This window comes from Puma concolor, chromosome B1 (genome assembly GCF_028749965.1).
Source record: "Puma concolor isolate L17-30 chromosome B1, mPumCon1.1.hap2, whole genome shotgun sequence".
Lineage (NCBI taxonomy): Eukaryota > Metazoa > Chordata > Mammalia > Carnivora > Felidae > Puma > Puma concolor.
The window spans coordinates 171,692,754-171,715,446 of NC_141670.1; the positions used below are offsets into that span (position 1 = coordinate 171,692,754).

At 37.1% G+C, this 22,693-nt stretch overlaps 1 protein-coding gene across 7 annotated transcripts in view; it reads left to right on the forward strand.

Moving 5' to 3' along the window:
* ATP8A1 (ATPase phospholipid transporting 8A1) overlaps window positions 1-22,693 on the forward strand; it is a 239,196-nt gene that overhangs the window by 54,634 nt on the left and 161,869 nt on the right. For 3 of the 7 annotated variants that reach the window (XM_086705145.1, XM_086705147.1, XM_086705149.1), the window contains exons 7-9: window positions 10,389-10,429; window positions 16,500-16,573; window positions 22,504-22,573. In XM_086705145.1, coding sequence (XP_086561271.1) covers window positions 10,389-10,429; window positions 16,500-16,573; window positions 22,504-22,573 — 185 coding nt within the window. The other 4 variants (XM_086705146.1, XM_086705148.1, XM_086705150.1 and 1 more) reach the window with 3 other exon arrangements.

Sequence of the window (22,693 nt, forward strand, 5' to 3'; positions counted from 1 at the left end):
AGAGAGAGAGGGAGGGAGAGAGAATCTCAAGCAGGCTCCATGCTGCTGGTACAGAGCCCAACACGGGTCTCAATCCCACAAACCATGAGATCATGACCTGAGCTGAGATCAAGAGTCAGATGCTTAACTGGCTGTGCCACCCAGGTGCCCCAAGAGATCGACTCTTGCTGAATCAAGGAGAGGGGTGGGGCAATGATGACGGGAAAGCAAAGGAAAATGCACAGCGAACAGATCCACCTGGGCTCGGCGAAGGAGAAGGAACCTCGTCAAGCAGCAAATACCACCAAATTAGACTGTGACACCCACTACGTCCAGCATTTAAGAAGTCGTGAGTCTTCCAGGTGCCCCAGCTCTAAGCTGCAGAGCTAGAGCCTGACTGCAAGAATGGTGGGATGGATTGATTACTGCGGCGGTGGAGGGAGATCTTTCCTTCAAGGAATTGTTCAAGTCACTGAGGGAAAAAGCGAATGATAGATGACTCCGTGAGCAGGATTGAGGGGAAACATTTTGAGAAAAGGGGATTGCTGATCCTCATGCTCTCTGATCACATCATCTCACCCATGTTTTCGTTTTTATAAGTCACTGGTCAAAAACAGCTTTCTGGGAGATGCCCCTAGAGTTTCTGTAGGCCTCCCCAGGGGCCCCAGGATTTCATTCTTAAGAAGGTCTCAGGGACACTGATGCTGCCAGTGAGGCCCATTGTTACAAGTTTTGTAAGTGGGTAATAGAAGTAGTATCACCGATGGAAAAGCCATATGTAGAACAGGGATAAGAGCAGAATTCAGAAAGTTCCCTTTGTCTTTTGTGTTGGTGGACTCCAAGCAGATTGTTGCTTGACTTGCCTTTTTTTTTTTTTTTTAAGTTATTTATTCTGAGAGAGAGTGAGTGCACATGCAGGGGAGGGAGGGAGAGAGAATCCCAAGCAGGCTTCTCACTGACCGTGCAGATATCACACAGGAGAGTTTTGTGCAATGTCAGCTTATGCCGCAGAGAGGTTTCTGCCTTAAAACTGTCTTTGGAATGCAAGGGTCTACATAGTGACTGAATTGATGCTTTAATATGGGTATGATGGTTTTCTTTCTTTGCGAAGCTCAAAGGCACAGTCTCAGCACTGCCCTGTCCTCCTCAAGGCACTGAAACTCCTCTCTAATGCTTACAACCAAGTAGAAACCAGAGTGTACCACGTTTTCTGTGGTTTCTCCATCCTCTGTGACCTCGCTGGTGCCCATCATCCTTTCGGATAACTCGCCTCTTGTTACCCACTTAAAGAAGTAGCATGATTGCCCACGAATGGCACCCCAGCGACTTTCAGTAACAGCCCCAGTGATGAACTCTTTCATTTACAGTGGTGACAGCTTCTCTCTGAGAAGCCCAGTGTTAGACTCTAAGTGAGCACCTGTACCTGTGCAGCGTTTGATTGGGTCCTGAGAGCCTGCCAGTTTCTCCAGGGCCTTTGATTAGGGAACTCTCAAGGGACTCTAACAGAATGTTTTCATTTCAAGACAGAAATCCATTACAACAAAGCTGTTAAGGAGTATCCTGCTAAGTAAAAACTTACGTTTGAGGTATTTGTTGAAAGTCTGAGCTCTCTTCTGCATGCTGTCAGACTAATTAGCCCGGGTGAAAACTGTAGCAGGTGTGTTTGGCTGGAACTGCAGAGAGAGGAGTTTAGCATTTAAAGGAATGAGCTAGGGGCGCCTGGCTGGTTCGGTTGGTTGAGCGTCCAACTTCAGCTCAGGTCATGATCTCATAGTTTGTGGGTTCAAGTCCCACATCGAGCTCACTGCGTCGGCACAGAGCCCGCTTCAGATCCTCTGACACCCCCTCTTGCTGCCCCTCCCCCACTCATGCTCGCTCTCTCTCTCTCCCTCTCTCAAATATAAATAAACATTTAAAAAAAACTAAAAAATGAAAAACAATAAAGGAATGAGCCATTAATGCACCACCATAGGACAGGCCATTCTCAATTCTGCCATGGCTTGCTTTCAGCCCCCTTCACTAGGCATCACTAATCATCCCCACAGCTCACCTTCTTAAACTCTGATATTCTAGAGGTATGGGGTAAGTACTTTGGGTCCCGGAAAAGCTAAAAGCTCAGAAAAGCACCCAGCGTAATTTCTCACTTCCTCTAAACGTGGTTGGAGCTGGGTCAGAGGAGGTCAGTGACTAAAAATAACTACGTTGTTATTTCAGTCACCAGCATAATACACATGATATTGCTTATTTTAATTGTTCTATGGTTGGGTGTTTTTTTTTTTTAATTTTTTTTTTCAACGTTTATTTATTTTTGGGACAGAGAGAGACAGAGCATGAACGGGGGAGGGGCAGAGAGAGAGGGAGACACAGAATCGGAAACAGGCTCCAGGCTCTGAGCCATCAGCCCAGAGCCCGACGCGGGGCTCGAACTCACGGACCGCGAGATCGTGACCTGGCTGAAGTCGGACGCTTAACCGACTGCGCCACCCAGGCGCCCCGTAGGAACCAGTTCTGAAGTAGAGACAAAGTGAATTATATGATCGACTTTTATCTTTAGCCAGTATTCAAGCCTTCATTTGTACAGAAGCATTTTATATGTCATGAGCTGATTTTCAATTTCCCCAGAATTCTGTATCCTAAGATGGGTCTAGCCTCAAGTTTGAAGAAAGCTATGCACTTCCGGTCTTTATTTCTGGTTCTAGTTTTATAGTTCAAGAACAAAAGAAAGGGAAAAGGAGAAGGTAGAAACCTATTCTCAGTTCTCACAAGCCTCCAAATGATGCTGTAAGTCCCTGGACCACTGGTTGAGCAGCGAGGGTCTGTAGTATATTCAAAGCAATGTTACCACACTGGGTTAGAATTCTAACTCAGTGTAGAGACATAAAGGTAATTTACGCTTTGACTAATCCAGGCCACTATAGCCTTCAGAATAAATAACAAATACCCATTTAATTGCCAAAAACCAAATGATTGATAACAATTTGCGCTTGTCTAGGTTTAGTCAGTGAACTTCATATGTTGCATGTGAGAGTATAGATTGCACATGATTCTTGGACCGGTAATGTGGTTTATATCTGATGTCTGATAAAAGTACAAACACAAATGCCCAGAGCCAGCAATCTTCCTCTTAGGATCCTGTCCAATAGAATACAGTCATATAAATATATTTCGGTGTTGTTTGAGGTGGTAGGGAAAAAAAAGAAATCAGAATTTCCATCAAGAGGAAGATAGTTGAGGGATGCCTGGGTGGCTCAGTCGGTTAAGCATCTGACTTTGGCTCAGATCATGATCTCACGGTTTGTGAGCTCAAGCCCTGTGTCGGGCTCTAAGCTGTCAGCACAGAGCCTGGAGCCTGCTTCAGATTTTGTGTCTCTCTCTCTCTCTCTCTGTCCCTCTCCTGCTCGTACTGTCTCTCTTTCTCAAAAATAAACATAAAAAAAATTTTTTTAATAAAAATTAAAAAAAGAAAGATAGTTAAATACATTAGTGTCTAGCTGTTGTGTAAACCAGAGCTGTTTCACAGCTGGACTGAAATACCCAATGCTTATCTCTGGGACACCTGGCCATGAGCAGAACAAGATGCACTAGCTGGTGATTTATAAAGTGCTGTCTAGGGTTTGAAACTCCCCTACAGGCACCCAAGACCAGCTTCTCTACTTACTTTAAGGATGTGTGTAGATTGATGGCTTACTTGCTTTATCCTGTTATACAGTCTGCTTTGGCTAATTGACTAGGGGCTATAAAAGACCTCTTGGAAACTTTTCTCCAGGCTTCCTTAAAATTAAGATTTATTGTACATTTAATGGAGGTTCAAAATCTGTGTCCTAGATGAGTGTGAAGAGACCCTGGAGAACTGTGCCTGGAAGTTTCTCAGACTCCTGATGCTTCCCTGTCCTTTCATGTTTCTGCTGCACCATATCCTCTACCTTGATAAAGCTTTTTGTGGATACGTTCTACGGAGGCTTGCAAGACTGTTCAGTTAGCTGACCCATTGTAATGGATGTATCCATGTAGTGGCTTGTTTTTCAAAACTGGCTCATCTCTGTGCTTTGTTCTGAAAGCATCTGTGGCGTGTTAAGTGGAAAACCAAGCTGCAGAGAAGTAAATTTTTAGAGAAAAGAAAACAAAAGTCCATATGTTCATGTTCTTTTTTTAAAGTTCATTTATTTATTTTGAGAGAGAGCAAGTGAGCAGCGGAGAGGCAGAGAGAAAGGTAAATAGAGAGAATCCCAAACAGGCTCCATACTATCACTGCAGAGCCCAACATGGGGCTTGAGCTCATGAACCATGAGATTGCAATCTGAGCCGAAGTCAGGAGTGGGACACTTAACTGACTGAGCCACCCAGGCACCCCCGTATATTCATGTTTGTCTAGAGAAAGGTATGTGACGATGCATCAATTAGTATTCCTCAGCTGAAGAAAGTGGCATGTGATGAGAGAATGTCAGCTCACCTGTTATATAGCTCTATCTAGCTTGTTACAAACATGCATTGATTTTATAATTGATAGAAAACATCGTCCACTGAATATGTATTTAAAAGTTTCTTAGACATGCACGTTTTTGCAGCCAGCCACATCTTCCAGTGTATCTCTTCAACGATGAATTTTGAGGGAACGTTTGGGTGGAGGCAGAGAGCCCCTAGGAGGTAGTAGGAGGACAGGATTGAGAGTGAAGGAAGTGCAGAAAGGTCGGTTAAGGGAAGGAGGTAGATCAATTCAATTGTGCAGAAAGAAGCCTTGGGAGCAAGGATTCGAGGAAGGAACAGAGGGAAAAGGGGGACATGAAGCAGGTTTGGAGGATTGTTTTCCATGGTTCTGTAAAAGTACTACACGTTTCCACCCTCATTAGTGGAGCAAAGACTCCCTGGCTGGTCTGCTGAGTTTGGGAAGCCTGTTATGACACTTCCATCCTGTTCAGTGGGACCCAGTAGAGTGGTTCAGGGCTATTTTTAGATGTGAACGAACAAACATCTGCGAAGTGGCAGCATTTCAAGGAGGGCTCGTTTAGATTACAGATCTGGAAGGGGTGGCCTGGAGCTGACATCAAAGGACACTCATGTTAGTGCATCCGATGGTTACATAAACATTTCCAACTGCTCACGCTGGCTATATATATATATATAGTCCATACACTGGAATCATTTTAGGAACTTACAAAACTGAGAAGTCTATTTTAAGCAAGTGTTTAAAGAGTTCATTGGCTTTGTTTAATGTAGCTATTTTTTATTGAGTTATAATTCACATAGCATAAATTCATTATTTCCAAGTATACATTGGTTTTTTCATGTATTTATAGTTATACACCATCACCACTGATTCCAGAATATTCTCATCACCCCAAAAAGAAACTCCATACATATAGGCATTAAATCCCCACTCCTCTCTTCCACAAGCCTCCAACATCCACTAATCTGCATTCTGTATCTATGGATTTATCTATTCTTGACATTTTATACAAATCAGATCATACAATATGTGGCCTTTTATGTCTGGCTTCCATTTAGCATACTTCAGGATTCATTTTGCTGTAGCATGTATCAGCATTTCATTCCTTTTTACGGCTCAATAATATTCCGTCATGTGGATGTGCCCCATTTCATTCAACCATTCATTAATTTATGGGCATTTGGGTTGTTTCTACTTTTTGGGTAATATGAATGAATAATGCTACAATAAACATTTGTGTACAAGCTTTTATGTGAACATATGTTTTCAGTTCTCTTAGATACATACTTAGGTGTGGAATTTCTGAGTCATATGGTAGCTATGTGCTTAACTTTCTGAGGAATTACCAACTTGTTTTGTCATATAGCTCTTTTGTAAACATTGTGTATCTGTTGTTTTTAACATGGGACTTACTGGGGAGGCAGGGTTGTATCTTTAGTAAATCTATGTAACTATTACTGAGGCTTCATATGGTCCCAAACACATTAGTGAATCCAGCTTTCCATCCAGCAAGTATTCACTGAGTGCCTTTGTATCACTCTTTTGTAACATGGGGTATTCAGCAGTGAACAGAATAGAAAATGTTCCCATTGTCACAGCTCTTACAGCCTTGGGCAGGAGATGGCCCTTACATAAATTGTCTCTCAACTACATACATAGTAGAACTGCCTTAATACTCTGAAGGAAAAGTGCAGGAAGCTTATTTGGACTTGAGGGGAGTGGTAAAGGAGTGGGTGTCATGAAGTGTCCCTTGAAAAGTTGTGTTAAAGCTGAGATCTGGAACTTATGTAGGAGTTATCTAGGTGAGGATGGAGGGAAAGAAGGTTCCAGTCATGGAAATGTGCAAAGGATTTGAGGCAGGAAACAGCATGTTGCTTCACCACAGGGTATGAGGGGCAGAGGGGGCTACAGGAGGTGGTGGTAGACTAGACAGGAGCTGTTAATCAAAGGCCTTCTTGGGGCGCCTGGGTGGCGCAGTCGGTTAAGCGTCCGACTTCAGCCAGGTCACGATCTCGCGGTCCGGGAGTTCGAGCCCCACGTCAGGCTCTGGGCTGATGGCTCGGAGCCTGGAGCCTGTTTCCGATTCTGTGTCTCCCTCTCTCTCTGCCCCTCCCCCGTTCATGCTCTGTCTCTCTCTGTCCCAAAAATAAATAAAAATGTTGAAAAAAAAAAAAAAAATCAAAGGCCTTCTAGATGTTTGGACTTGTTTTATGAACCAAGGGGAGCCAGCTGAAGAGTTTTGAGCAAGGGGTGACCTAATCGTTTATATGTATATATGTATATTATATATATATTTATATGTATATTATATACATATAAAATATACATATTATATATATATTTATATGTATATTATATACACATAAAATATACATATAAATATATAAAATATATATGTAAATATATAATATATAAATATATAATATATAAAAATATAATATATAAATATATATAATATATAAATAACATAATATATAAATATATATATCGCTTATATATATAAATATATATATTTGTGTGTATGTAAGGATATGTGGACTGATACATAAGAATCCATAGTTGTACAAATATAGATAATCATTATATATAGTTATTATAGCTATGCTATAGACACTAAATTTGAAAGAGATCAAGAGTGAATGTGGGAAACTAATGATGAGGCTAATGCAGACCTCTAGCTGGGGGCACATGATGGTTGCTTCAAGTAGGGGTGCTGGTGTTGGTGATGGTGGAGGAGATGCAGAATTGGAGATGCTCAAGACATAGAATCAACAGGAAATTTTTAGTAGTAAAATGTCTTCCTAATTTTCAGTGATTTTTTTTTTTTTATATAAGAGCAGAAGAGATTTTAAAAATAAAGAGATGAACAGTGAGGCATATGAGAACAATAAAACCACCTCAAACAACAATATAGCATCACTAATCAGAAGAATTTAAGTTTCTTAGAAGTATTGCTACAAAAACAGTGAGAAAACCTTATCTAAATTAATACATGAATTTAAGAAAATTACAAGATAGCAAGGTCATTGTATGAAAGTTTAATTCATTTCTATAGACTACCAGTGACCAGTGGGAAATGAAGTAAATATACCATTTACAATATAAGAAAAAGTTATCAAATATCAATAGGTAAATCTAATGAAAGACTCCTATACGGTAACCTACAAAAACAAATCTGAGAAAAATTAATGAAGATGTAAATAAATACAGAGATAGAGGTTGCCCAGGGATTGAAAGACTCAAGCCCCACATCAAAAATCTCAGGAGGTATTGTTTTAAGAATTAATGATTTGATTCTAAAATTTATGTGGAAATGCAAAGGACGTAGAATAGCCAAAACTATATAAAAAAAGAACAAAATAGAAGATTTACTTAATGTCAAAACTTGCCATAAAGTTAACAATAATCAAGATGCCATGTATTGCGAAGATATGCAAATTGATCAGTAAAATAAATACAGAGTCTAGAGTCTAGTACAGCACCATGTTACTTTAATTAGGAAAATGTAAAATCTTTTTTTTTTTTAATTTTCACTTTAAGGAGAAATATATTTTTTCTTTCTCCAGATTTTTATTTAAATTGCAGTTAACATACAGTATAATATTAGTTTCAGGTGTAGAATTTAATGATTCGTCACTTACAGATAGACAGAATCTCAGATACACACATACTGTATGAGTCCATGTATACGAAATGTAAGACTAATCTATGGTGACTAATTTATATTTGCCTCTAGAGATGGAGGGATGGATTGTAAAAGAGCGTGAGGGATCTTTCTGAAGTTTTATGTGTTGTGATGAGTGGTAGATTCACAGGTGTTTACAGTTTTCAAAACTCATTGAACACTTAAGATCTGTACATTTTGTTATACCTCAGTTAATAAAAGAAAACCTCGTAGGCATGAGCCAGGCAGTTGCCCTAAATAAGGGAAGCAGGCTGGGTATGAGAACACAGGAAACCATGAATGCGGTGAGCCCCATGGAGAAAGGTGGCCACTGCTCTGTTCAAGGCTCAGGCGGGAATTGAGTGACCTTCTGAGCTTTCCAGATAAGCTGAAGTCTTCATTTTCATGCCAAATTTCAATTCTAGAAATATTGGGCACTGATTTTTTTAAAAACCCAAGTACTGCAATTGGGGGAATATATGAGATAGGATCAGAAGAAACTAAATGGCAGTAAAGGACTCTGGCTGCTGTTGAATAATATTTTTCTAATTTAAAATACTGCAAATTTGACCCCATTATGCAGTGTCAGTTAATCTTAGTTATAGTTGATTTGAGCAGCACTTGGCTAGCTGTCTTTGTTGAGAAGTGTACTTACTATATTGTAGCTACTGGATTAAGCCATTAAAAGGCAGAGCCCTCTCATTTATTCTTTATTCTTTGTAACAACTAATTGTGAGAAAGACACTGCTAAGCAGTGACAGACGACATCTGTACCCGTGGCCTTTTACTCTGTCTCATGCCCTGACCCTCTTGTACTCAGGGAACAGCATTAAGGAGCAGGTGTAGTCCTGGGATCAGTTTGATAAACTCTGCGGGCATTAGAGTTTTGTATTAGAATGTAGTGATCACTTTTGGATGCCTGCGGTTCAGATCCTTGACCCATAACTGTACGATATTGTAAAAATTGGAACTTTAACTTGGTCATATAGTTATAGAAATTGTACTGGAAATATTTCAGTGTTAGCTCTTCAACGTGGAATTATTATTGTTTTAATTTAATGAGGTGGATTCACCAAAATGCACTGTAGGATATTCATTGTTGGACTTATTCATTTCTTTAACAAACATTTGAGTGTCTTACTAGGAGTGCTGTGAGGTACCATGAGAAAATGAATAAGACACAGCCTTGTGTTCAGGGAATTTTGAAAAGCAAAAAAGATTGTATTTACATTAAACTAATTTATATCGTAATACTGACTGCAAGACCTGTTGGTATGTGACTAATGCTGTTTTTGCTGTTTAACATTTTGGAGGTTATTATCATTGTGATTTACCTCAGAGGGCTCAGGTTTCAACTTTGCTAACATCAAAAGAATCTGAATCTAAAGTTTTGTACCGATCAATTATTTCTCCTGCATATATTTACTGAGTAGCTCCTTTGCACCAGGGACTGTGCTGTTTCCAGGGAATATTATTAAATGGTGCAAATACTGGCTTTGCCCTCATGCAGTTTACTGTGGGGATAATTTGTGACTGACCTTGACCTATTCCTTAAGTACTAAGTGCTATACTTTCTACCTTGCATTATTATCTTTACTGGTTTTTTTTGTTTTGTTTTGTTTTGTTTTATCTTTTAGTGTCTATTGGTATATTCAATATTATGCCACAGACACATACTGGGGATGAAAAAAGATGTACTGAGCAACGTTACTGCTGTGAAGCAGTAATAAGACACTAATAAAGTATCCCTCTATCATAAATTAATAGTAGCCTCTTCTTTCATTTCTTCTCAGTAAACCAAATATGGAAACTTACGCAATTTTGCACTATTAGAAAACTAAAGGCGCAAATTCTTTATCTGTTTATGTGTTAAATTTTTACTAACCGATGTGAAATCTGTTTCTTCTGTGCCTGTAAACCCTTTCTTTTTTTTTTTTTAAACATTGCTACTGTATGGCTTCTGAAATGCTCCTTTAGCTTGTCACTCCCTTTTCACATCATTTGTGTGGCTTTCTCCTCCAGCCGTGGCCTGTAATTCTTCTTTGTGCTCAAGAAAGCCCTTGAGCACCAGTGAGATTACCCTCTGCTAGTAATGTTTTATTGTGGGATCTAAAATGTGCTTTTTTTAATTCTTTGTGTAATTTTATACCATCTTTGCTGTCATAATTAATTTTTAAATCTATAAAAATTGCTGCTGGTTCATTTTTTGAAGCTGTCCATTTAAAATGATCATTTCCTCAGAAGCAGGCTTTTAATAAGTAGTAAAAATGTTTCTAAAAATGTCACCTTTTCTTTTTCCAGTTTTGAGAAATGGTGCTTGGGAAATTGTGCACTGGGAAAAGGTATGCATTGATTTTTATTTTGTTCCAGAAGAAGCGCATCGATGTGTACTCTAATAGATACAATTTTTGTGTGTGATGTAAACAAATGTCATGAATTCTGATATGAAAGCTGTTAGTAATTAATGTTGTAAACATACATGGAGTCTTTAGTCACTCTCATTTAATTCTGAAATATGCTAGAAAGACTTGAAAAGTAATATTTGGAATTCTTTGTTTTTCATAGTATATTTTGAGTACTGTTTTTCATAGATTTCATTTAACCATGAACTGTTTTGTGTTGAAACTTTTTGCTTTAATCATCTACTGTCCAAGCAAAACTAAGAATTAGAGTTCCTTAAAAAAAAAAAAAAAAAAAAAAAAAAAAAAAACACAAACAAAACAACTTACTAACCAAACATCATTTTCTAATGAACTGGAAATCAATTCCATAGTCTCGAGAGGTTAACATGCTCACAGGACGTGTAACATGGCAGTTAGTGAATTGAGTCATCATTTAACATGTGTTATCTAAGTGCTTTTAAGACCTCAGTTTCAAAAGGTAAGCAATTGTTACTAGTTCTCCCTTAGTCCTGGAAGACCATTAACTCTAGTCTAACTAGAGTCTAACTCTATTCGCAAGCGAAGAACCTTTATAACTTGGTGAAAGACTTTTGGAGGCAAAGCCACTCTACCTGGGGGTTTTGTTTTCTGAGATTGCTAGGAACAGCTTAGGTGTCCCACTCAGCTGGTTACTTGCCTTCCAGTATTTCCCAGCAGCTTAAAGGCCATTCCCATAATCCTGCCCTGTGATGTTCATAGTCACCTGTGTCCCTGCAGGGAACAAATTCCCTCTCAGTTGATTGCATTTTTCTCATTTTAAATCAGTGGCCAAAATAAAGATTGACATCTCCCTTCCTGCGTGTTTAAAAACTCACTACTCACTCTGGTCTTTGACATAAAAGTAACAAAGAGGAAAATACCTTGACTGTGCTTTCCTTAGTCCTGTCATAGTCACCGCTCAGAGAAGCACAATAAAAAAATGAAAAAGCTCAAAAAATGAAGAAGCTCCTTTTGCTCTTCTTTGGCACTTGTGGATTTAAACATTTTAGAAGATTGGTAGGATGTAATCAAGTATGACGAATTGAATTGTATTATAAATGTGTATCATTTACTAGGTTTGTCATAGTAATTAGCTTAGACACGTTTCTTAATAAATTGATATATCAGTTTCTTACCATCTTATCCAAAGTAAGCAGTCATAAAGTCAGGAGATAAGCATGCATGACTTTCCTCTAAAATTAGCCTATTACAATGTCTTATTTTACCGATGTCTTTTTTTTTCATTATTTCAAGATTGAATGAATTACTGTAACTCAGTTTTTCACAGACAAGAAATCAGCAGCCCATGATTACCCATAATGTTAGCATTCTTTGTTGTCTTGGAGATCAGTGCCACACCCTCCCTGCGCATCCCACTTAGAGAAGCAGAGGAATAAAATTTAAAGTGTTGCCAAAAGTTACCCAGCCAGCATGAACTGATGTTACTTAATAATTTGTATTAGATACTTAATTAACTAGAATTTTTAAAAGTTGGTTCAATGATGAATTCAAGATAAATACTCAAAAATTAACAGCATTTCTTTTGTTGGAGATATCAAATTAGAAAAATACAATGAAAGATCTCATTCCCAGTGGCATGTGAGATGCTTACAAATAAATTTAAGATATGTATGTGACCTTTGTAAAGACAACATCAAAGCTTTTTAGGTGTTAAGGATTGACATAAATGGGCAATTATGTCAAATCCCTAGCAAAACCAAAAGTACCAGTTGTTCCAAAGTATTGGTGCAATATAATCCCAGGGAAATTGTTATTTTTTCCTCAAGAGTTGACTAAATTATTCATCTTAATTTCAAAAACAAACAGTCAAGAAAATAGAAGAATATTTTGGGAAAATGAGCTGTGTGCAAGGATGAGTAAAATGGAGAGCAGAAGTTATTAAGATAGTATGGTTCTGTTGCCAAAATAAGCATTGATAAATAGAGTAAAATAGACCAGAAGAAAAGGGACTAGGATGCCCTGAAATAAAGCCCATTTAATATTTAATAAAGAGGGCAAAGAATCATTGATAAAATAATTATTTAATAAATGATGTTGGAAATCACCAACTTGCAAGTTTCAGGAAATAATGTAGTTTATATCTAAGTCACATCCCATGCTAAAATAAATTCCAGCTGGCTTAAATGTTAAAATGTTGGTCTTGAAAAACATACAAATAGAATAAAGACTTTAAGAAATATTTGGAGAAGAGCAAGATCTCAAGCTGTCTGGAATTTAATCCTATAAATTTTTTTTAAAAATGCACAGCAAAAGCCACTACAAATAATTAGGCACAATAGGGAAAAATAGTTGCACCAAATAGGACAAAAGATTGAAATTGTTATATAAATAGGAAATAAAAGTTGGCAATAAGCAAGAAGATCTGTAATAAGCAACCAGATTCAGTGTAATATCAACCTAGTTATGAAAGTTGCAAATTTAAGCAATATTGGTGTCTCATTTGCTATACTTCTACTTTACTTAAGATTTTTTGTTTTATGAAGTATTTCATTCACATACTATTGTGGATTAATAATTTAGGTCTTCATATTGAGAATCATAAAAAGGGGATTCTGGGAATTTAACCTGAGAAAATAATGATTAAGTAGAGGAAAAAACCTGTACATGCATAAAAATATTTATTGTAACATTTTTTATAACAATGAAAAGGTAGACTAATGTGGATATCCACCAGTAGGGAAAGTGTTTTTTAATTTTTTTTTTAACCTTTATTTTTGAGAGACAGAGACAGAGACAGAGAGTGATCAGGGGAGAGGCAGAGAGAGAGGGAGACACAGAATCCGAAGCAGGCTCCAGGCTCTGATCTGTCAGCACAGAGCCCGACATGGGGCTCAAACCCACGAACTGTGAGATCATGACCTGAGCCAAAGTCAGACACCCAACTGACTGAGCCACCCAGGTGCCCTGGGAAAATGTTTTTTAAATTACAACATTCTACACTCTGGCATATTTTGTGATAAGTAAAAGTTGTAATTTCAAATACTGTGGCATCATAGAAAGATTTTATACCATTCATTCAGCAAATATTTATTGAGTGTATGTGCCAAGCAGTGAAGAGCAAGCAAGACATATGAGGGTCCCTGTGTCTGAAATATAATCATAGGTGAGAAGAACAGAGGCATTTACGCTAAGATGTCAACTATGTAAAAATGGTTTATTGAACACTGAATAGACAGGCAAGCAGCCTGGCTTATTGGGTTAGCCAGGTTGTGGGACAAGTCTTCTCTTTAGCTTATGTCACATTTTGTGCAATTAAAAATAAAATCAATAAACTGAAACCAAGAGTCTGATCCTCATGCCAGGGTAATACAATAAGCATATTACCCTTAGCGGCGCTAATGGGGCTTTCTTTCAGGACTTGATTTCTTTGTTTTTCTAAATGTGTGGCTACTGCGGCTACCTTTTAATTGTCCTCAGAGGACCTGCAGTTTTGCACAGCATACGTCCAGTCATTCACAGATGGGCACACTTCAGCTCTCAGACATTAATAGTTCATCTCTCCAGTTTTGCCCTGAAGACTTTTCTCTGTTGCACAAAGTTAAACTGCCTGACTTCCAAAGCAAGTATTGCAGTGACAAAGCCCTATACAAGGCACTGCATCTCCACTCTTGATGTGTAAGCTACTGCCTTCCATGGCCCTGACCGCAAAGTCTAGTTCTTCAAATTGAGATGCAGCTGAAATTGTTCACAGGTTTTGGAGATAGTTGCAGGTGGAGAATTTAGGAGGGATCTTAGACTCAGCACATTCTCCTGGCTTTGTAGAGAAGTATGGAGTGGTGGGCTTTTTGCAGGTGTACAGGTCACTCCCTAAAACTGCTTTAAGACATGAAGTTTCTAGCATGAAATGCTTTTGTTTGGATTTAGAATTTATATCCAAAAATTCCTTAGTAAAAATATTAATATGCTGGGGTCTGTAATTGGACAAAGATTATAAATCAGTCCATTACAGTTTGATAAACTTACTCTTTTACATAATCCTCAGTTGTAGGTATGAATGTCAGTGACTTGAGAAGGCTCAAGGTGATGGTCTAAAGCCCTGAATATTTCCTTAACATCAGCATTTGGGGAACTAAGTGCTTTGTCATGATGTTCCTCCACTGAGAACATGTGGTCAAGGAATTTGTACCAACTTGACTTTCTCTTCTGTCCATTAATCTTATGCACACACTAGGCTGGAAAGGGGGAATGCCACATTAGGAATGCAAAACCAAAAAAAGAAAGAGAGGTGCTTGGTCGTGTTTGAGAAGCGATCTAAAACAGGCATCATAAGGAGGGGGCAGGTAAGTTCCCTGCTGTCCTCATAGTACTGCAAGAACTGCTTTAGCTCTCAGTGGTGAGCCTTTGGTTTTCACAGGCCCCTGAGTAACTAACTACTTCATACCACCGTGTAAGGTGGTAATAGTTTCTTTCAGTCCTCAGTTGAATGACCACAAGCCTTGCTTTTGTCTTAACAATGAATAAAGATGTGGGAAAGCAGTGGGATCAGTAAGGGATTTTTGTAAGTCTGAGTGTTAAACTCTTACACTATAATGTAGACAACTATTCGATTTTATGAAGCATATAGTCTGATTGGGTAGCAAACATTAACATGAAATAGGAGATTAAAGAACATTTAAATGCTAGTCTGGGTAACATTCTCTCCAAATGCCGTAGCTCCATTGACCTTATACTTCTTGATCTTGGGTGCTATCAGAGTACAATCACAACACATAACGGGCCTGTTTACACCTATACTTGCTGGGGTTTTGTTACTTCCCCTTTTTTGAGGGTTGGTGTGTTTGATTCCAACGTCCCTGGAAATTTGTCCGTTTCCAATCATCCAGATTTCAGCTAAAATCTCCCTTGAATCAGAGCTTCCCTACCTGGATAGCCAACATACATACCATACACGAGAAGACCCCCTCCAACCTTGTCTAACTTCCTCCCCCAGCATATAAAGTAACCACAGTGGTCTGTCTCTGCAATAATTTCTTATTGTGATTCCTGCTGAGGACACAATTCTCTCCTCCCCCCATCCAATAAAGTGTTATTTTAGGGTTCAAGAAAAAGTTGAGAGAGGAAAGAACAAAAAGGCTTTAACAATAACAAAAAAAAAAGACTTTTCTTCTCTTGATTAAGTATTGCAGCTTATTTGGAGGTTTATTTGGCTCCTAACAGGGCACTTTCGTGATCTAATGAGAGTGGTTATCAGTGTAACTTGGTCCAGTTGTGACTTAGTTGGAGTCCTAATGTTTGCTCAAAACTCTATGACACTATATCACTTAAATCACCTCTAGAAAGTTTCTGGGCTCATTATATCTTTAATATGTCTTTAGGACATGTTCACAAAAATGCTACTGGGTAGAAAAGCCAGGAAGATATTAAGCTGTTGTTTTTTTTTTTTTTTTAATTTAAAATACAACATAGATTTACTATATTTACTTACGCAAAATCAAGCTTTGCAGCCAGTCAGATAAGGGTTTGAGTCTAACCTCTTCCTCTCACTGTGATCTTAGGGAAATAACTTAGAAGCTAATAAGACTCTTTTTTTTTCCTCTCTAAACTGTAAATTATAATCAAAACCTATTTTATAAGACCATCATGAGGAATAATGATCATATATATATGGTAGGTAGCTTTTCCAGTTGCACTGAGATTTCCTTAAGCAGGGTAAAGATCACCTTTGGTAAATTCCTCCTTTTTATTTTTATGTCATAGAGAATGTGAGAAGTTGAGATGTCAATGGATAAAATGGATGGATTTATTAAGCTAAGCCCTGTAGTTGGAAAAAAAAGATACAGTGTTCATATTTTAAAGGACTGTCCCATCCTTGGCCTCACTCCTAGATCATTTTATGCCGTTTTGTGAAGATAAGTGGTTCTTGTTTGCCAGTAACCATTTTTTACTGTGTTCTATGCTTAAATACAGTGGGTTGTATATTTGTAACTATCTTTCAATGCAGATAATTAACCAATTCCCAGTTTTCTTTCAGGTAAATGTTGGAGATATAGTTATAATAAAAGGCAAAGAGTATATACCTGCTGACACTGTACTTCTCTCATCAAGGTAGAGATTACCTACTGATGCTCAAACAGTGTAGAGGATGGTTTCTCTACCCTGCATTGACCTTGTGATTTCTCCAAGGAAATAAGGAATAAACGAAGAATTTCAAACCTCTCTAATGATTTTGAATTAAACATTAAAAAATTGATTGGACTTAATGGACTCTTTCTTATTTGCCATATAGAATAAGTGATAGGTACTATCCTGTGTAATTCAAAAGTTATCATTACAATTAGAAGTCTGCTCTCTCTCTGGCTACATCCAGATCCTTGTGTGTGGACCACTAACTCATGAGATTTCCTGTTGCTTATTTTATATAATACATGGATGGGGTTCTATTGATTTTTATCTTGCAGTCCTTGTTCATGATAAATTCTTCTATGATGCATTAATATATCCCTCCAAACCTTCTTGATCTTTATGGGACATTAGTGCAAGAAAATGGATGAATGTTTTCGTTTTTGTCGTCATACCTTTTGAAACGCCATACTCTTCCAACAACAACAACAAAAAAAATTGAAGTATTTTGCTCTTTTAAATCCTTTCCATGACTGAATTTAGATAATTTTTGTTTTATTCATATTTAAGACAGTCATGAATTAATATTCAGAACATATGGCACCGTTACCTTTTAAAGAATGCGGTTTTCAAATGGTTTGGGGTTTAAAAACTGTAAAACTGGTCCTAATATAAATTAAGAAAAATGTTTTTTAATATCTTAGAGGTTGTTTATCATCATTTCCTTGGACAGTTTTATTTGTAAAATCCACATATAAATATGGACAGTGTCCTTTTTTCAAAATCTATTTAATCAGGTCATTATTTAAAGTGATTGGACTTATAACAAGTTAGTGATACTTAACCGAGCAAAAAGTCCTCCAGATATTTATAGAAATAAGTCTATGGGTAGTTGAAGTACTGTAGGTAGTTGTACTTTCATACTTTATAGCTGGGAGATTTTTGTGTCACCTATAGATTTTATTTCCGGAAAAATTAAAATTAATGGGTTTCTAAATCAGCCTTTTCGTTACTAATTTTCTTTGCTCATAGCTTTAATTAGGGTCGGTTTCTAAAACTGAAGTAGAGGTACTGGTCCACATGTGGCTGTGTGAGAATGAGTTTAACAGTTGAGCTTGCTGTCACTGCCTCAACATACCAGATGGTATCAGGTACTAGAGAACACTCTGCCTAGGAGACAGGAAATCAGGATTCTTACCCTGGCTTGGTGATTTTGAACAAAAGACTTCATCTCCCAGGCCTTGATTTCACATCTTTTAAAGTGAGGAAGAGGGAGGAGATGACGAAACTCTGATATTCCCTGATTCTCCTTCTTCTTTAGATTCAGTAAGTTTTTATTTATTTAAGTTGTAAGAATGCCTAGCCAACAGAACAATGGGCACTCGGTGGTACTAAATAAAAGTTTGATAAATGTAGTAGATGACTGACCATCTAAATGGTCAAAGTTCAAAGTGATAATACAGCATTCCAGCAATTTAAGAAAGTAATCGTGTTTTCCTGATTATGCCTATCAGAGAGACATAATTTATCATAGAGAATATCATGTATGTGTACCATTAATTACACTTTTTATTTTTTGTATGCTCCAAAGCATGAAGATACTTGACTATATTGCCCTGACTTTATACATAATTTTGAACTGAAAGTTTTAAAAAATACTTTTCATCAGCCTCTATCCACCCCCAGAAACTCCCAGAAAGCTCTGTGCTCATATTTTTTTTAAGTTTGGAGCATTTTTACAGGAGTTATTTCCTCAACGTTAAAAACACTCACTGGTGGCTCACAGATACTGTAGTATAAGTATAGATACGGTAGATGGAAATAGTTTCTATCTTTTTTTTTTTAAGATTTTTAAGTAATCTCTACACCCAGCGTAGGGCTCAAACTCACAACCCCAAGATCAAGTCTCATATTTCACCAACTAAGCCAGCCAGGTGCCCCAATAGTTTCTATATCTTACTATAGCAGCCACAGAGATTAACTTCCTCCAAAGATTATTACTTCTTAAAAGATTGTGTGACTCATTGCATTTAGTTACTTAGTAGGACTCAAAGTATAAAGCCTCTTCCATTATGTATTTATATCCCAGTGGCAAAGTGCCACCTTTCAGGGTTGTTTTTTCTCAAAAAGTTTTGCACTACTCTTGTGAATGTACGTTAACCTTAACAAATAGGTAGAAGTTTGTGTCCTCATTTAACAGAAAGCGTAACTTTGACTTCAAGTCTTATTTTTTGCTATTTAACTTTACCTAACGACTAAGTCAAGGTGGGAATATTTAATCCCTAATTAATCTGATCCCTTCATTATGCCACGCTGTCCACTATCAGAATAAGGACATGGTGATTCTCACCTGCAGATGAGCATTATTTAACAGTAAACATAAACAACAGTTTGTAACAGTTTAATTTCCAAATATTTTCAATTATTAATTACTAATAGTGCACCCTTTCTGAGGTAGTTTGAAAATAAAGCATGAACATTGTTGAAAGTTACTGTGTTTCATTGATTTTTCACTTCCATTTGAAGAAACAAGTTTTAGTTTATAACAAATACATATATAAGTTTAGAAAGTAAAATATAGAGTAAAATAACTCAAGCTGTTCATTCAAGTCCACACAGGTTCCTGGCATGTCTATTTCATACCCTCTCTGAAAAACTTCTCCTGGGTTCAAAGGCTTATTACCCTTTTAAGACAATGCATCACCAAGACTTAATGAATTATTGAACAACTCAAAAGGCTGCGATTATGCCTTCTAACTTCCTAAAACCCATGTCTTTACAGCTTTGCATTAAAGGTAATGATATGTATGCAGTTAACTTTCAAAATGTTTCAGAATCAGAAAATTTCTAATATTTTTTTTTAAGTGTATTGGGGATGGTGGTGGAGAGGACTAATATACTTGGTTTTTCAAAGAATTGTTCCCACAGTTCTTTCCTTTTTGGGTAGGAGTGGTCATACACTAGATGGCGTGAGAGTGAGGAATTGGAGAAAGGAAAATCTGTAAGATAAAGTAACTATATAAAATTTTGTTTTTGAGAAGACAGTCTTGTGAATAAACTTTAAAGAAGGAGCAAAAGTTTCCACATTAAAAATTGAAAACTGGGCTTCAAATTGAGTAATCCTTTAATATTTCACATTTTCTTGTGCCTTTAGACCTGATCAAAATAAATTTTGAAAAAATGGACATTAGACATTTTTATTAACATGTATTATTTTCTATAATAATTTCAAACTTTCTGTCTCTTTTGTCCATTTGTTTGGTTCTTCTTTTTTCTGTTTTTCATTTTTTTTTTTCCGTTTCAATTATTTTAAACTGGGACCTGTAGGTGGCAGTAGGGGAAATAGTGAAAGTGACCAATGGGGAACATCTCCCAGCAGATCTCATCAGCCTGTCCTCAAGGTTAGAACCACTGAGTCGTACAGGATGTGTGTATGTGGATCCTCACCCTACAGCAGAGAACAATTACACCCAAAGATGGTTGAGTTCTATGTCTCTTCCTGTAAAACACAAAAATTTTTATACTTCTTGGAGATAGACATTTCACAAATGTTTTAAAGGCCTTTTATGAATGCAACATTGGATGCTGTTTGTCCCTCGGGTGGGAAGATTCAGCTCCTATTGTTCTCAATAGGAGTTCATGAGGCATGCCAGTAAAGGTAGATTTTAATTTCCTGTGCATCATTAATATATATCCATATTTAACAACATGCCTAAATACCGAGGCTGAATTTAATACCTCTCCAGGATACTGTTTTGAACAGTGTTAAGCTTTTCATGAAATGAAGTCATTGAAATTTTGCCTTATTCTTATATTTGAAACTTACTGTGAGTTCTGTATAATCCCTTCAGCAATTATGACTATAATTTGGGCTTGTATAGGGTTTACAGAGGACCCCCTGCACAAAGCTGGATGTTGTACATTTTGTACCGCATGCTTTGGGATCAGTTTTTATCCCACTTGTTACTAGTGGCAAAGTGCATGTTCCCATGGTAAAGTTCAGCCGTCTACCAGTGTCTGTATTGTGATATGCATCTTGTTTCATCTTTCCACTTACTAATCAAAAAGCCTGCTTTGCCTCTCTGACTGTAGCTTGCGTTTGGATGTCACCATAATTTGCTGAAATATTTATTATGTAGCATGATCCCTTATGTAAAACTTCTTGCTGCTTTTTCATAACACTATTAAGAACTGCTTCAGTAACAGCTGTCTTAAGGGATTAAGAATGTTCTGAATTCGGATGCATATTTTATTTGCCCCACTTCAAATAGAAGTCAGCCGTTTAACTTTTTAACTTCCTAGCCATGTAAAGTCCTAGAAAAATTGCTTTGTGAAAAAAAAGATAGAATGGTAGTCTCATTTTAATGTGAGAATGGCCTTGAACATATTGATCAGTAATATTTTAATGCATTTTACTGGCAAAGTATGGAATCTTCATTGTTCACCTAACATCTGTCACCATGCTTCTATATTGTCGGAAGATATGTTTTAAAATTTCATAAGCCATTTATGTTTCAAATGTATATATAAGTTACAAATTAGCAGTTACTAGAGCCAAGTTAAATGTTGGATAGATGATATGTTGAATATAATAGAGCGAAAATATAAATACTGAAAAATTTCTCCAGTTGGGAAAAAAATATAAGCCTTTATGGGAGAAAAAAAATCCACTGAGTGAATTGAAGAACTTGCAAAGTTACATTAAAATGAATCTGTAAAATATTTGATCATTAACCGTATGTTTCAGCAATTTTCACAAATCTCCAGGCCACAAAACTAAGCTACCTGCCCATTTCTGAAACTTGAAATAATGTGTTTTGCACATGTACAAATTGGAAGTTGATTAGAAGATCCAGGTATTTGTAACTGACAAACTTTTTCCATTCTAACTTTGAATACATATGCTTATCAGAGATTACATTTATACTTCCATGATGTTACTAAGGCTTATTGTATAACCAAGTGCTAATGAGATTGATTTAACTTCAGAACGTTTTTCCTTACACTTGAGGATACAGTTAGATGACAGACTCACCTGTCTATTCTTGCTGGGCACATAAAGTCAGATTGTGAAGGGAAAGGATATACACAGTCCAGGACGTAGTACCTGTGATAATGCTGGAGAATGTGCATCCCTTCTGCCAGCCACCACTCACTAAACTTTTCCAAACACATTCTGGTGGGGACCCATGAAATGGACCTCCTAGGTGCAGGTCAAGGAGCAATATGGCCAAGTTGGCTGCTTTTAGTTTTAGCTTTTTCTGCCACAAGAATCTCTGAAATAACCTCAAGAAAGAGAACAGGAGCAGAAAAAAACAAAAACAGAAGTATGTATCTAAAGTATATATCTACTTCCATTGTAAAATCTCACACAGTTTTTAAAAGTAGCCTTAAAATTTAAATATTATGGTTCGTATGATCCTGTTCATCTTTTCTTAAAAGGTAGTCACTGAAAGTTTATAGAAGCAGCAATCTGGAATTTTCTAATCACTTTCCTTAACCAATTTATACATGGGCTACAAGCATGAAATCTCACTTGATATTTTTGAGCTAAAGATAAAGCTGGACACAAAACTGCTTTTACATTTCAGATACAGTCTGTGTCGTGTCGTTATGGATGAGCAATTTAAGTATCACATGACAAATCTAATCATCCACATTAGCTTGAAGATCAGTACTGATTGGCATCAGGAAATTGCTTTGTGGTCGTTCTAGCTGAAAAGCTGATCCATGAGTTGTGACGCATGGGTTCTGCCTCCCAGCATTTAGCACTTAGAGTGGAAATCATCATGAAACTAGACGACTAAAGCTTTGTTTAAAACAAAAGGCTTCAGTGAGTCTAAGCATTTAAATAAGTTATTATTTTGCTTTTCTTCCCCCACTAAATCTCTCTGCTTTTCAATTTTAAATAACAGTGAGCCCCAGGCCATGTGCTACATTGAAACATCCAACTTAGATGGTGAAACAAACCTGAAAATTAGGCAGGTAAGATCTAATACAGGTTTATGTAATTTTTACTGATTTATTACACGGAATCAAGAGCTTTATTTCTGGTATTGTCTTGAATTGAAGTGACTATCTAATTGCAAATACTTTCTTGCTGAG